The sequence below is a fragment of the Rhinolophus ferrumequinum genome, chromosome 3, assembly GCF_004115265.2.
Source record: "Rhinolophus ferrumequinum isolate MPI-CBG mRhiFer1 chromosome 3, mRhiFer1_v1.p, whole genome shotgun sequence".
In the NCBI taxonomy this organism is placed as follows: Eukaryota; Metazoa; Chordata; class Mammalia; order Chiroptera; family Rhinolophidae; genus Rhinolophus; species Rhinolophus ferrumequinum.
In genome coordinates this window covers 60833633-60848631 of record NC_046286.1, presented here as the reverse complement: position 1 = coordinate 60848631, position 14999 = coordinate 60833633, and the positions used below count along the sequence as shown (strand labels likewise).

At 33.5% G+C, this 14999-nt stretch overlaps 1 protein-coding gene across 1 annotated transcript in view; it reads left to right on the top strand.

Annotated features, from left to right (window-relative positions):
- SEC63 (SEC63 homolog, protein translocation regulator) overlaps positions 1-14999 on the top strand; it is a 59228-nt gene that overhangs the window by 31349 nt on the left and 12880 nt on the right. The window contains exons 9-17 of the mRNA XM_033100808.1: positions 1897-1991; positions 2090-2222; positions 3636-3728; positions 4503-4657; positions 5923-6070; positions 8654-8736; positions 10822-10881; positions 11074-11247; positions 14630-14788. Coding sequence (XP_032956699.1) covers positions 1897-1991; positions 2090-2222; positions 3636-3728; positions 4503-4657; positions 5923-6070; positions 8654-8736; positions 10822-10881; positions 11074-11247; positions 14630-14788 — 1100 coding nt within the window. The remainder of the gene's footprint in view (positions 1-1896; positions 1992-2089; positions 2223-3635; positions 3729-4502; positions 4658-5922; positions 6071-8653; positions 8737-10821; positions 10882-11073; positions 11248-14629; positions 14789-14999) is intronic.

Genomic DNA, 14999 nt, shown 5'->3' with positions numbered 1-14999 from the left:
TCGTGGGGGCTAATTTTGTAATAATACCAGCTAACATTTCTTGAGTATTTGTTGTGTGCCAGGCATTGCTAGGGATTATACATGTAATAGCTTATTTAATCCTTGCTGTGCCCCCATAAGTAAGTGCTGTTCTTAAGCACATTTCATAGATGAGGAAACTCTGTCACTGTCTGTAAGTGACAGAGCTGGGATTGAACATTAAACCCAGGCAGTCTAGCTCCTGAGTCATAAATCAGTACATTATACTGTATTAATTGTAAAATAAGTAGAGGTCTTTAGATGTAGTAAAAGAAAACTGATAGAATATTTCATTCCTAGAGTCTTATTTCAGAATTTCTTATGAAAAAAGGAAGTACCATCTTAAATACTTGCTTTGATCCCATAAAAGTAGCATTGTATATTTTATCCCTGGACGATGTAGTATTGCCTTTCAGAATCACTGCTCTGCAGAAATCATAGATGTCCCTTTTCCCCTCCTTAAATAAACAAAAAGAAGACAATAAGTTTTAAATTGTGCTTCACTGGAGAATGCATGTTTACTCCAAAACCTAAATGGACTTTTCTGTATTTTGGATTTGCAAATTTTACTGACTTTCTTGGTAACCAGAAAGAGACGCCTCAGGGTCATGACTGTGTTAATAGATCCTGTGTTTCTGAACCATGAGAGGCCTTTTGTTTCTGAGGAATGAGTGAGTGTTATTTTCCCTTGTGCACACGTATCACTTTTCCTTATGCTGGATTGAAATGTTAGGTTGGTGCAAAAGTAATGGTGGTTTGCAGGAATTAATTGTAAAAACCGCAATTACTTTTGCACCACCCTAATAATTGAGAGCTTATTCCCTTATGAAAATGTTTCGTGTTTATAATCTATTTTAATGTGTTTTTTTTGCATCAGTGATCTTGATTTCTGTTTCCTTTCTGAGAGGGGTACTTAGCCTTACACAATTCTATTAAAAAATATTTTTTAGCTTGTAGGTTTGGTTGTATACCTTTGTTTACTTTAGCATTGGCACCATTTACATAGCTGTCTTAGGACCAGTTGTTTTCATGAAAACATTTGAAGGTAGTGATAGTAATAGCTCACACATACTACTGTGCATACTGTATGTCAGGCACATATGAAGAAACAGGCCCATAGAGAGGTGAAAACTATTGTGTAGTTTATTTAGCTAGTAAGTGAAAACTCCAGGGTTTGTGCACTTAACTGCTATCCTGTCCTGCTTTTTCTGAATACATCGCATGTATTTTCTGCTGCAAGGTGAGGTTGATGGTTATAGGGCCAGTCATTAAAGAGCCAGTATAAGCTAACATGACTCGTGCTAATGTATGTGGCTGCACATCATATGTATTTCCAGGAACACTACTCCCACAAAACTCTCCAGGGTCTGGAATAAAAGTTTCTGTAAATGACAGTGTATTTTAGTTTATTCAAGACTCTGAGAAGTCATGAAGTGAAGAAACTTAAAACTCTTTTTAACTCATTATTTCTCAGCCATATTCAACCATAGAGTCCTCTTTTTTTCATATAACATGTATTAATATCACATGGAATACTTACCACTCTGTAGAAAGTTTCTGTGGAACACATGCCTCGGTCTAGAAACAGATACTATTGGAAGTGATTTTAATGCATCCAGTTGCTTTGGCCCTTAATTTGATGTATATTTCTAGTCACTTGTGATAGAAAAGGTAATATTGCTCATCTTTGAAAAAGTGAGCCATTTCTTTTTTTATGGGAGAAATTAATACTTGTTAGTAGTGGAGTTCAAATGATTTTTAAGCACTGTGCATGATTGGAAAACTGCCTCACTCTAGGATTAATGAAGTATCATAAGAGGGGAAATGAGTAGTGAGCAAATATATTTATTTACCCTCATGTTTCTTTTGTTTTCTCAGGTCTTATCATGGTTTTAGCTGGAGCCTCTGAATTTGATCCTCAATATAATAAAGATGCCACAAGCAGACCAACAGATAATATTCTAATACCTCAGGTTGGGCATTTCTCCAAAATTCCTTGATAAGCATTTAATTATTAAAGTTAATGCTTTTTAAAATGTTTATTTTTGAATAATTATTTTATTTACTCTAGCTAATCAGAGAAATTGGCAGCATTAATTTAAAGAAGAATGAGCCTCCACTTACCTGCCCATATAGCCTGAAGGCCAGAGTTCTTTTACTGTCTCATCTTGCTAGAATGAAAATTCCTGAGACCCTTGAAGAAGGTATCTGTGATTCTACTATCTGCAGGGTTGTAGTGGTACGAAAGCAGCAGATTTAATTAGACCTCATGGTGCAGTGTTTTTGTTGCTATTCCCTCCCCCCCCAAATAATTAGCTTAAAGACCTTTTGAAAAGAAGTCTGTATGCTACATAATTACTTCACAAAGACTTCAAAGGTCTAAGGAAATCAGATGTTTTGGTAAATGTTAAAATTTAGTATTTCAAAGTGAGAGTACTCAGAAATGTTTAGTCAATTGCAGATTATACAATAATTCCTAATGACTTAAAAAAAAAAGATTTTGTAAGCTTTAGGTGGGGAGAAAAAATGGATTTCAAAGCAGATACCTCCATCAACTCCATTACTCCACCACCATCACCCTTCAGCGGTGGTTACCAATAATAAGTACTTGAAGTCATCTAATTCTACTTAAAAGAAAAGCAGTGGATTGGGACAGCGGTGTTTCCAGGGATGTTATGAATTTGAGTGTCATCTCTTCTTCACTTGCGTTATTTCAATTGGAAGTTTTAAAAGAAAGTTATTATTTTAGGGAATAAATGTTCTTTTTGAATGCAACTCCCCTTCACCCCTTTTAAGCCAATAATGTAATCAAATGCCTCTGAAAACAAGGCCAGTTGAGGCTGATTGGTGATAGATAGGATGCTTCTTACGATGGAATGAGGGAGCGCTGTTTACGCATTGTTATTGGAGTTGCAAGTTAACTAGTAATTCTGTACCTAATGTTTAGTAATTCTGTACCTAATGTTTAGTAATTCTGTACCTAATGTTCTGTACAGATATGAGACCGTCTCCAGTTTTACCAGTTACCTAAAAAATAGGGAACACATATTTTCTTAGGTTGAATATTAACCCAATGGATTATTTTAATGGTTAACTATCATATTATTATATGCAGTATAAATGAAAGAGTGTCTCTTCTCTCTCCTCCCCTCGCTTGTTTCTTCTTTCTCCTCCTCCTCCGCTGCCCATTTTCTCTCTCCATTTAGTTGACATTTATTCATAAGCTTAGTCTTTGGATTTATCCATAATTATACTCATAGAAACTTAGGTGCCCAAGAAGCAAATTCGTTTTTAAATACAGTAAGATTAAGATTAGACTATGACTATTTCAAAAAAAAAAAAAAAAAGTAGGCAGTTAATTAATAAAGCCCAACACCATAATATTGAAAATTTGCCTTTGGAACGAACATCTGATCTGAGCTGGGTTTTCTGACTGATTTTTGACATAGTGCTGCTGAGGAGACACTATTGGGTTCAACCTGTAAAATTCTGGGGTCACGTGAGATATTTGTAAGACAACTTACATTTAGTATTAGTCTTAGACTACAGTTGATAAAGGTGTTTTAACTATAAGAGTGGAATGATTGATTTCAGGGTTTTTTAAAATTGTTTTTCAGATCAACAATTTATGCTGAAAAAATGCCCCGCCCTACTTCAAGAAATGGTTAATGTAATCTGCCAACTAATAATAATGGCCCGGAGCCGTGAAGGTGAGGAGGAAACATAATTAATTATGTTGTACTGTTTCTTGCAAGCATATGCAGATTACACTTCATAGTTTTAAGATTAAGGGCACTTACTGTAATTCTGTCTATAAGTTGAAGCAGCTTTCCCAATTTTGTTCATGGTTTTTCTTATTTCTTTCCACATATTTTTCATTATGTAAAGTATTTATCACAAATCATTATGTTTCGAATTTAATTTTTTCACGTTTTATTGTTTATTTTGGCAAAGATTTAAAATATCCTTTTACTTCCTCTGAATATTTTTAGAGTTAGGTTATTCTGCATTTTAACGGTGTGTTTGAAATAATTCTCTAAGTGATGTCATGATGACTCATTTGACATGTAGTGGGTTTTGCATAAAGGGAAAAAAGAATGAGGGAGTTGTGGTCAGTAATGGAAAGGGAGATCCTTAAAAAAGGAGATAGTGGTTGTGGTTTGTTCTGATGGATAATGTCTATTCTTGGCATGGTGTCATTATGTTCTTGGTACCGGTAATGTCTGAGAATGTACCGTTTTTGGAGCTGATGTAAAGAATTTTTCTATTAAATCAGTGGTTGTTGCTGGACAATGTGCATTTGACCAAGTTTGTATATATTTTGTATTTTATCTAATAACTTTTAAAGGAAAGTCAACACTGTGATTTTAAAATTTGAGGGGTTACGGATATTCACATGAATCTTGTTTTTGTGATGAATTGTATACTCTTGCACATATAGAAAGTCCAGCTCTGTTTTTTCTTTTCCTCCTATTCTTTCTAAGAAAGGGAGTTTCGTGCTCCAACTTTGGCATCCCTAGAAAACTGCATGAAGCTGTCCCAGATGGCTGTGCAAGGCCTTCAGCAGTTTAAGTCTCCCCTTCTGCAGCTCCCTCACATTGAAGAGGACAATCTTAGAAGGGTTTCTAATCATAAAAAGGTAATTCTTTGCTACTTTCAAATCAGTTTTCAGCAATTTGTCATGTTACTTAAAGATAACATGGAAGTTTTCTAGAAATGGTTACCATGAATTTTTTAGATTTAGGATGTCTTAAACATTCTCAAACTATCCCTCAAGTGGTTCTGTTCATATTTTTTTGATTAAGTAGCTGTTTTATAGTATCTTACTACTGTAAGTGATTTTACTACTCCTAGGGGTCAGTGCAGCTTAACAGTTGCAAAATGTTCCAAAAATGAATATACTCAATAAAAATGCACTGTATACTTTTCAGTCATTTCATTTGTGGTTAAATGTTGGGTAATGGTTTATTAGTTTAGTATGAACAAAATAAACGTTGAAAAATAAGTAGTTCAAATAAAGATAATTCTTATTTAGAAATACAATTATAGTGAAGACATGATGAATCTTAAGAGAGAGCAAAAATACCGTATGTATAAATGAAAAACTTGAGGAAATATAAAACAGTGAAATTATAATTTTGGTTGGAGATTTTAAACATTACATTATATCCATTCAACAAAGTAGGCAGAAGATAGACATTGGATTTGATAGTATATTAGGTAGCACTAATAAATGTATATTAGAAATTTGTACCAGAGTTCTCTTTTCAAGTACTTGTTTTAAGTCATAATTGAAAAGTTCAGAATCTAAAAGCAGGCATTTCACATGCCTCATGATCTAATCCCTGTCTGTGAAAGTAAAACTTAATAGCTAGCACCAAACACCTGGAAATTAAAAAACACCTCCTAAATAACCATTTAGCCAAGATGGATATTACTGCAATAATGGACAACTTTATTTAGAAAAATAACAAAAAATGAGAATATTCCATAATAAAACCTTTAGGGTGTAGCTGTACTTGGAGATATATTCATACTCTTAAAAGTTTTTATCATTAAAATAGAAAATAAAGGTCAATGTACTGAGCACATCAAATCACAGTAGTTCTTGCTTAGGTCAAGGTTTTATATAATGCTATTTTTTTTTCCCTGTAATCTTTTCTAATTTTTAAAAATAACCCTGTATTAACTGTGTAATTAAAAAAAAATCCTAAATTTAAATTTCCTTGGAGAAAAAGGCCACGAAATGCTATGAAGTTGTATTTTCTGCTTTGAAATATATATAATCTTAACATTTTTCTACAAGTTCTTGGATTTTTGTCTTAGTAAACATGCTAATACTTTTCCTTTTATGAAAAGTTTTATGACTTTGGATTTATTTTCTTTCTCTCTTTTTAAATTCAGTACAAAATTAAGACTATCCAGGATTTGGTGAGTTTAAAAGAATCAGATCGTCATAATCTACTGCATTTCCTTGAAGATGAAAAGTATGAAGAGGTTATGGCTGTCCTTGGGAGTTTCCCACATGTGACTATGGACATAAAATCACAGGGCAAGTAGGAGGGTTCACAGTTGAATGTTGATTGTTTCCCTTTTGATAGACTGGCTCTTGTTTGTTTGGCTCGAGGTTCTTAAAACTTCATTTAATAACATAACTTGTAATTAGGCTTTGCAGAACCAGTTTACTTGTCAGATTTACTATGGTGGAATATAATGTACTATATACTTCATAGTTTTGAGAACACTGATAAAGTCTTACTTTTATTATCCTTATAATGGGATTCAGTTTGAGGAGTCTTGTAGTTCAACTTTCAGGAATATCTTAACTTTTCAAAGAATGAAAGAGTTTCAGATGTAATGAAAGATATTTACAACACTATATCTATTGTTAGTGTGAAAGACGTAGCTGCTTAGTTCTAAAATTAATTTAAAATAACCAATTTATTTATGTTAATTAAGCCTTGAAAATTACCATATTCTCTGTGTTTTTCTTGACTTACCTCTATCTGCTTGGAGTGAAGAAAACTGAGGGTGTTTTTCTACCTACTTAATTGCCCCTTGAGTTCCCGTTTTAATAGCTGAATAATAATATTGTAGAATGGTGACAGAATTAGAGATTATCTGCTGCATTCCTGCATGGAGGCATTGTTCTGAGCTTTGACATTTACTAACTTACTGTTGTGATAACATTCTTGGGGAACCAAGAATACAAAGATGCATTAGAAATGGTTTTGGTCTTTAAAGGGCTTACATAGTCTAGTTGAGGAAATAGGCCATAAACATAGGATTAAAAACAAGGAAATGTAGGCTGGGTACTAAGTGAATGACAAGGACATTGTACATTATATTCATTCAACAAATATTGAGTGCCCCCTATTCTTCTGGGTGCCGGGGAAGCAGTGGTGAGTAGGACAAAGCCTCTGCCTGACTGAATTTGCATTCCAGTTGGAATTAAGAAGAGACAAGTGGCTCTCAAAGACTGGGATGTTTGAGAAAAGAAGGTAAACTGCCGTCTAGTTTCAGTTTGACTGGAGTGTAGGATGTATGTAGGAAAACGGACTGCTTTGGTGTGGGGAGTTGGGATTTCTTTGTGGGTCCTGGAGTTTTAAACATTAAAAATACTAAAAGCTGAAGGCTTTTTAGGAACATACTAATTTAATCAGAAACTATTCAAATAAAAATCTAGTTTGGAACTGAAGAGGTACTCTTTGATATTATCAAAGGTTTTAAAATATACATGCTCCTTAGAAAATGAATGTCGAGAGATTTTCTTATTAGATGTAAGAGTATTCAGTCTCACTCCAGAACACCGTGATGTGTTCCATTCCATATCATTTTATATGGACAATTTATTTTATATTTTTTACAGTGCTGTTCAAATGTGTAATATGAGTAGTAGAGTTTATGGAGGGAGAGTAGGAGAATTACAGAAGCAGGAAAGGGGCATCTGCCTGATCCAGTGCTGGAGATAGTGGATCTCTTTTCCCACATTCTAGGGGCTGTATAGAATCCCCTATAGGCTTTTCTTCACTTGAAAGCGCCAAGTGACAGACATTGTTACAGGTGTTAATTCACGTGCAGTGCTCATGCACAGACAGCATTGCAGTGTTGATGAATATGTAGCACGGATTTGATTTGAGATAATGGAGACTTCCAGGTTTAAGAAAGGATACCGTACCCTTTTTTGATACCCAGCTGTTGTACCTCACAGCCAATGATGGAGGAGATAGCAGTTATAGGTTGTTGAAGGTCATTCTTTTCCAACTGGTGGTGTGCTTGTTCAGGCCAGAACAGAGTGTGCTAATCTAAATCTGTAAAATAAACATGGCAAACTTAGAAAACCTGTAGGCAGAAATACATAGTGAAGAAAATGCTAATAGATAAAATCTGTAGGAAAAAAATGAATTATATCTGCATTTGAATGGGAGATATGTTTGATAAGTTATATTAATTTATTAATCGTAATGTTAGTTTATTTTAATGTTAAGTTTATTTTGTTATTAGGTTTTTGGAGCTGTGTGTGGCCAATGTGGTTTAAAAAAATTAAACAATTACAAAAACATTGCAAAAATAAATTTTTAAGTATAAATAATATTTTGAAGTTCTTGTCTTCAAAATCTCTTTAATTTGGTTTAGGATACTAGTTTTAATTATTCTGACAGGCAGGCAATGATCATACAGATGAAATACTGTGAATATAAGGTTTGCATAATTTAATAGAGCGACAGAATCCTATTTTTATATCACTATGAAAGAAAGCTATAGTATGGTAGTCCTCACATTATACTTTGCTTTTAAAAACCTGGGTTTGAAACTTGTGGGTGTCAATATAGCCATTATGTGACATGGGACATTTTACTTTATTTGTGAACTTCACTTCCTTCTTTAAAGTAGAAATAATAATAATGCTTCATAAAACTAGTTTAAGGATTAAATGAGTACATTGTTGAAGGCATCTTCTGGAGAGGCTTATACAGAATAGAAAGACAATAAATTATATTTTATTGAGTAAACTTAAAATATGGTGTTTGAAATACTGAAGTACATTGATTTGGGTAAGTTAAGTTTTGCTTTTTGAGTTGACAAAGAGCTTGATTTTTAGTTTTCACTCAGTTTTTACCCCTTCTTCTGACAGTATTGGATGATGAAGACAGCAACAACATCACAGTGGGGTCCCTAGTGACGGTGTTGGTGAAATTGACAAGGCAAACAATGGCGGTAAGTCATCTATTTGTATTTTTATGCTTTAAGTTGTGTGTTAAGGTTTTTTGTATTTATTTTGTCATTTTCAGTTATATGTTCCCAAGTCAAAAATATTGAGTAGCAAAATCTAATTTTGCGAGTTCTGTTAGCTGTTTTGAAATTTTAATTTTCAGAGTTTTTCACATTCGTTTTCACACAAAAACTTTGAAAAAATAGATTAATTTTTCATGTGATGATTTGTCAATTCCCTATAATGTGGGTATAGTTCTTAAACTCTAAAGTGCTATTCAGAGGTTATTATTGATTACTGTTGAGAATTTACTCCTTTTATTTTTATTTATTTATTTTAAAAATTTTGTTGAAAACTTTTTAAAAAATTATGTGAAAAATTCATACTGTCTGAAAAAAAATTCAGGCAATGCAGGAAAGTATAGGAAGACATTAACATCTCCTAAAATCTTATCATTCTGAGATTATCAGTTTTGAAGCTCACCCCTTTACATATCCTAAGGCATGACTAACCATAGAGTTAAATGATGTGTTTTTCATGGATCCCTTCTCTCATCCACCTCCCTCAGGAAACCCTTTGTCAGTACCTATGATCAGAATTCAGTCTTGTGTATATCCTTTCATATCTTTCTCCAAGCTCATATTTACTATCTGGACCTTTATTTTACAGTGCATAATGTATATGCTTATACATGCGTGCTGCTATTTTTCTCATTCTTTTTTATTAAATCCGATCATATTGTATATGTTTCTTGCATATTGTTTTTCTCAGTTACTATTACATATTTGTAGTACTTCCCAAGTTACAACTATAATTGTAACTCATTTTTTAATAGACTGTAGTATTTCAACACAGTTTATTTAACAAGTGGTAGTTTTAGCCTGTTCTGCTCTGGGTCTGTGAGCATCTGCAGAAAACATATGCTGCACTTAAACTGCATGTCGAAAACCTCTGGTAGAAAAAGCATATTTTGTAGGATATATCAAATCAAAGATGTTGATTTGATTTTTATGGTAGCAAGTGGTAATGAAGCATTTGCGTCGTGGACTCTGGATGGGAAAAGTGGAAACTCTAAGTCAGTGGCCAGGATTGGGTTTAGAATCCAGATTTATACTACCCACATGCTTTTGAGTTCCCAGCCTGAGAAATGAGCAAAAAATTGGCCTTGGGCTATTGACACTCTGGGGTAATTGGTAGAAAAAAAAACAAAACTGCCCTGGAGGAAGGGAAAGAATTGAGTATTTATCGTCCAATTCTTGTATGAACTGTATCTCAGAGTAGTTAAGTATTAGAACCCAGTAATAAATGAAACAAGCAGAGATGATAGAATTAGAATAAGAGTTGGCAGACTTTTTCTGTAAAGGTCCAGTTTGTAAATATTTTAGATGTTATAGGCCATACAGTCTCTGTAGCAACTACTGAACTCACAAATGGGCATGGTTGTGTTCTAATAAAACTTTGTTTAAAAAGCAAGCAATGGGCCATAGTTTGCTGACCCCAGAATTACTAGGCTAACAGTTATCATTTTTCACTTGTTAGCTTTAGTTATCCCAGGGAGCTTGTTAAACACAACCCACATCACTTGTTGATTCTTACTTGAATTTAAATCCTAAACTTATAGCTTCTGTACTGATTCTAAATGGATTATATGGCAGGTGGATATGTCTTTAGGATATGTGTATTTTCTTGGCATTCCACTTCATTACAGATCCAATGAGCAATATCCCTGACAATAATGAATAAACTAATATTGCTCTTACGAAGTTTTAATGTTAGAAAATAATGTATTAAAATTCTCATAACTTTAAAATAGTCACGTCTTATTTAGAATAAAAGTGAAAATTTAAACTGAAATATTGTTGGCTTTAGAATGAATTGACACATCCTAAGTCACTGTATTTGTAAACTTAAGTAGACTGTACTTTTCAAAATATACTCAAGACAGATGTGAGATATTTTGAAGGTAACTTCTGAAGTATCATTTAGTAATTGCTAAGTTTCCTGTGCCCCCTGCCTCCCTATTGTCACCAGTTTTATCTGAAAGATAAATACGGATTGACAGACTATATTTTTCTTTTCACTGCCTCCAGGAAGTATTTGAAAAGGAACAGTCCATCTGTGCTGCAGAGGAACAGCCAGCAGAAGATGGGGTAAATACTTATTTCATTACCTCTCTTTCTTGATGATAGAAATGTTTTGTTTAGTTTTCTGATTTATATTGCTGTAGGAGAATAATTCAGTTTAAAACATTTAGCTTAGCCATTCCACCTAAAAATTGCTATGACTCCCAAATGAAAGTATTGTTATAACTTCTGAGTGTGTATGTATGTTGTGATTTACAGCTGGGTGACACTAACAAGAACAGGACAAAAGGAGGATGGCAACAGAAGAGTAAAGGACCCAAGAAAACTGCTAAATCAAAAAAAAAGAAACCTGTAAAAAAAAAACCTACACCTGTGCCCTTCTCACAGTCAAAGCAACAGAAACAAAAGCAGGCAAATGGAGTCATTGGGAGTGTAAGTTTATTACTGTTTTTATATAATTGTCTTTATTGAGGTATAACATCCATTAAAATGTTCAAATCTTACGCATACAGCTCCTGAAGTTTAAGTTGTATGGTATGTACCCATGATACCCAGTCAAGATAGAAAACCTTACCAGCACCCTAGGATAGGAAGCTCCCTTGTGCCCCTTTGCAGTCAGTGACTCCCATCCACCTCCACACCCTCCCCCCATTCTGTTGTTAATTAGTTTGGCCTGTTCTTAAACTTCATGTGAGTGAAATGGTTTGACTGCTTTCATTCGATATCATGTCCGTGACATTAATGTATATTGTGTGTAGCAGCAGTCCAGTGCGTGTATGTGTTTCCAGTGTTTGAATATACTACAGTTTATCTGTTCTGTGGTTGGTCGACATTTGCGTTGTTTCTAGTTTTTTGCCTATTATGAATAAAGGTGCCATGCTTATTCTTGTGTGTGTCATTTTGTGGACATTTATTTTTCTTAGGTATGTACCTAGCAGTGGAATTACTGGGTTATAAAATAGGTTTATGTTTAACTTGTTGAAAGAGCCCATTTTCCAGAGTTGTATCATTTTATGCTCCGACCAGCAAAATAAGAGCCTAGTTGTTCACATCCTCACATACTGGGTTGTACTAGTCTTTTTTATTTTATTTTAGCTACTGTGGTGGGTCTGTTGTATCTTTGCGTGTGGTTTTTATTTGTATTTACCTGATGACTAATGATACTGAGCACCCTTTCATATGCTTACTGGTCATTTGGATATCCTCTTTTTCTGTTGGGGTGTTTGTCTCACGGATTTGTAGGATTCCTTTATATATTCTGGATATGAGTCCTGTTTTACTCTTAATGGTAGCTTAGCTTTTGATAGAATTTTAATGAAGTCTGTTTTATCAGTCTTTTATGGTTAGTGCTTTTGTGTTCTGTTTAAGACATCACTGCCTATCCCAAGGACACAAAGACATGGAGAGATTTTTCTATAATACTTACAGATTTTTCTATAATACTTATATACTTATTATTACTCCTAATATAATACTTATATTACTAATAAAGTATTATTATTTTACCTGTTATATTTAGCACTGTGATACATTTTGAATAAATTTTTGTGAGTAGTGTGAAATAGGGATTATGGACAACATGTTCTAGCACCATTTATTGAAAAAGTCATCCTTTCCTCCCTGAAATGCAATGTTGTAAAATAAGTGACTGTAACTGTATATGTACCTATCTCTTTATGGCTTCTACTCCATTTCATTGGTTATTTGTCTATTCTTTTGCCAGTGTCACTCTGTCTTAATTATCGTGGCTTTATGTTAAGTCTTAAAATACGGTGTTGTAAGTCCTCAGATTCTTATTTCACGTCTTCAAAATTGTCTTGACTATTTTACATCCGTTGCATTCTAAATGTTTAGAATAAGCTTGACAGTTTCCACCAAAAAAAAAGCGGCTGGAATTTAGACTGGTATTGCATTGAATCTGTGGTTCAATATGGGGAGAATTCACGTTACCAATACTGAGTCTTTAGTCATAAGCATGGCTTATCTCTATTAATTTGGACCTTCCTAAATTCTTCTCAGTAGTTTTTTTATAATTTCCAGTGGCAGTGGTATGGCATATCTTTCATTAGACATACTCCTATGTATTTGATGTTTTCTGGTGCTATTGCAAATAACATTAAAAAAATTCATTCTGCAATGTTTATTGCTGGTATGTGGAAATATAGTTGCTTTCTAAATATTGGTCTTGCATCAAGGAGTCTTGATGAATTGCTGGTATGTGGAAATATAGTTGCTTTCTAAATATTGGTCTTGCATCAAGGAGTCTTGATGAATTGACAGTAATTCTAACCATTTGTAGACATGTTTGAAAAGCTTTTCTACATACACAATTATGCCATCTGTGAATAAAGACAGTTTTACTTTTTTCTTTTTAACCCTTATGCTCTTTCTTCCTTTCTGCCTTATTATACCAACTAGAACTTTCAATGTAATGTTGATTAAAAGTGAAGATGGTGGTCACCCTTCTCTTGTTGATCTCAGGGAGAAAGCAAACATTATTTCACTACTAAGTATGATGTTATATAGGGTTTTGTAGATATTCTTTATCAGGTTAAGGAAGTGTTTCCTTTTATTCCCATGCTGAGAATTTTTATCATGAACAGATACTGAATTTTCTTAAATGCTGTCCCTCCATCTATTGAGGTGATTGTGTGATTTTTCTCCTTTCTGTTAATGGGGTGAATTGTATGGACACGTTACAAATTTTTAGACAGTCATTACATTCCCAGAACAAATCTCATTTGATCACAGTATAGTATCCTTTTTTATATTTATCTGGATTTGATAACATTCAGTGTAATATTTTGTTTCGGATTCCTGCATCTGTTTTTATGAGAGAATATTGGTTTGTCATTCTCCTTTTTTGTAATATCCTTGCCATGTTTTGTATTGGGTTTGTGCTGGCCTTAGTAAACAAATTGGGATGTAGTCTCTCTCTTTTTCCTGGAAGAGTGTATGTAAGGTTGGATTTCTTTCTTATTTGGAAGAATTATCGAGAGAAGCCATATGGGCTTAGAGTTTTAAAAAGGGGCTTCGTTACAAAGTTCTTGTCTTTAGCATATTCGATCTTTTTTCTTCTATCAATTTCGTACTCGTGTTTTTCAAGGAATTTGTGTATTTCCTTTTGAGTTATCAAATTTATTGACGTAAAGCTATTCATAACATCCTTTATTTTTAAGGTCTTTTGGATCTGTAGTTATGTCTTTTGTTCCTAATATTGGTAATTTTGTAAATCTTTTCAAAGAACCAACTTTTGTTTGGGTTTTCCTTTGTATATCTGCTTTCTCTTTAATTGGTTTCTGGTTTGTTTTATTTATTTCTACTTCCTTTTGTGTTTAATTCGCTTTTCCTTTTCTTCTTGAAATGGACTAGTAACTATTTTGTCTGGGATATTGGCTTTCTTTGCTGCATTGTACTCTTGTCAGTTTAGAAGATAGTATTAAACTCCCCAAACAGTACTTTTCTATAAACTTCCCATTTCCCCATCTCAAATAAAATATATTGCATAGTTGATGTTTTTGAAAGATAAGCTGTTTCAGCCATTGTGGTAGCATGCTTTGCAAATAGAATTTTTATTTTACAAACTATGAAGAATGAATAAAATAATAATTGACAAATAAGCCAAATGTTAAAGCCTTCAGTCTGATTCCCACATATTTATAAATAAGAATGTTTATAATTCTCTAAAATTCTATATGAATAGTGAAGTTATCATATTGAGCCAGTTTAAATATGACAGTAAGTTACCTTCAGGGACTCAGCGTAAGATACTCATTGAGATACTCAGAACTTTTGTGGTTGTTTTCCCTTTTAGGAGGCTGCTGTAAAGGAAGATGAAGAAGAAGTTTCTGATAAAGGCAGTGATTCTGAAGAAGAAGAAACCAATAGAGACTCCCAAAGTGAAAAGGAGGATGGTAGTGATAGAGATTCTGATAGAGAGCAAGATGAAAAGCAAAACAAAGATGACGAAGCAGTAAGGTTTAAATAATTGGAATTATACCTCTGAGGATGGTTTTGGTTTTTGTTATTATTAATAACAAAATAAATGCTTGCTTGTTTGCTTATTAGTTTGTTACCAGCATATTTTATAATCCTGTATTACTTTGTAAGAATAGTTTTGAAGGGTAATGGTCAGAATTTAAAGAAAAGTAGTTCCTAACAACGATTGGAGATCCTAATTTTCT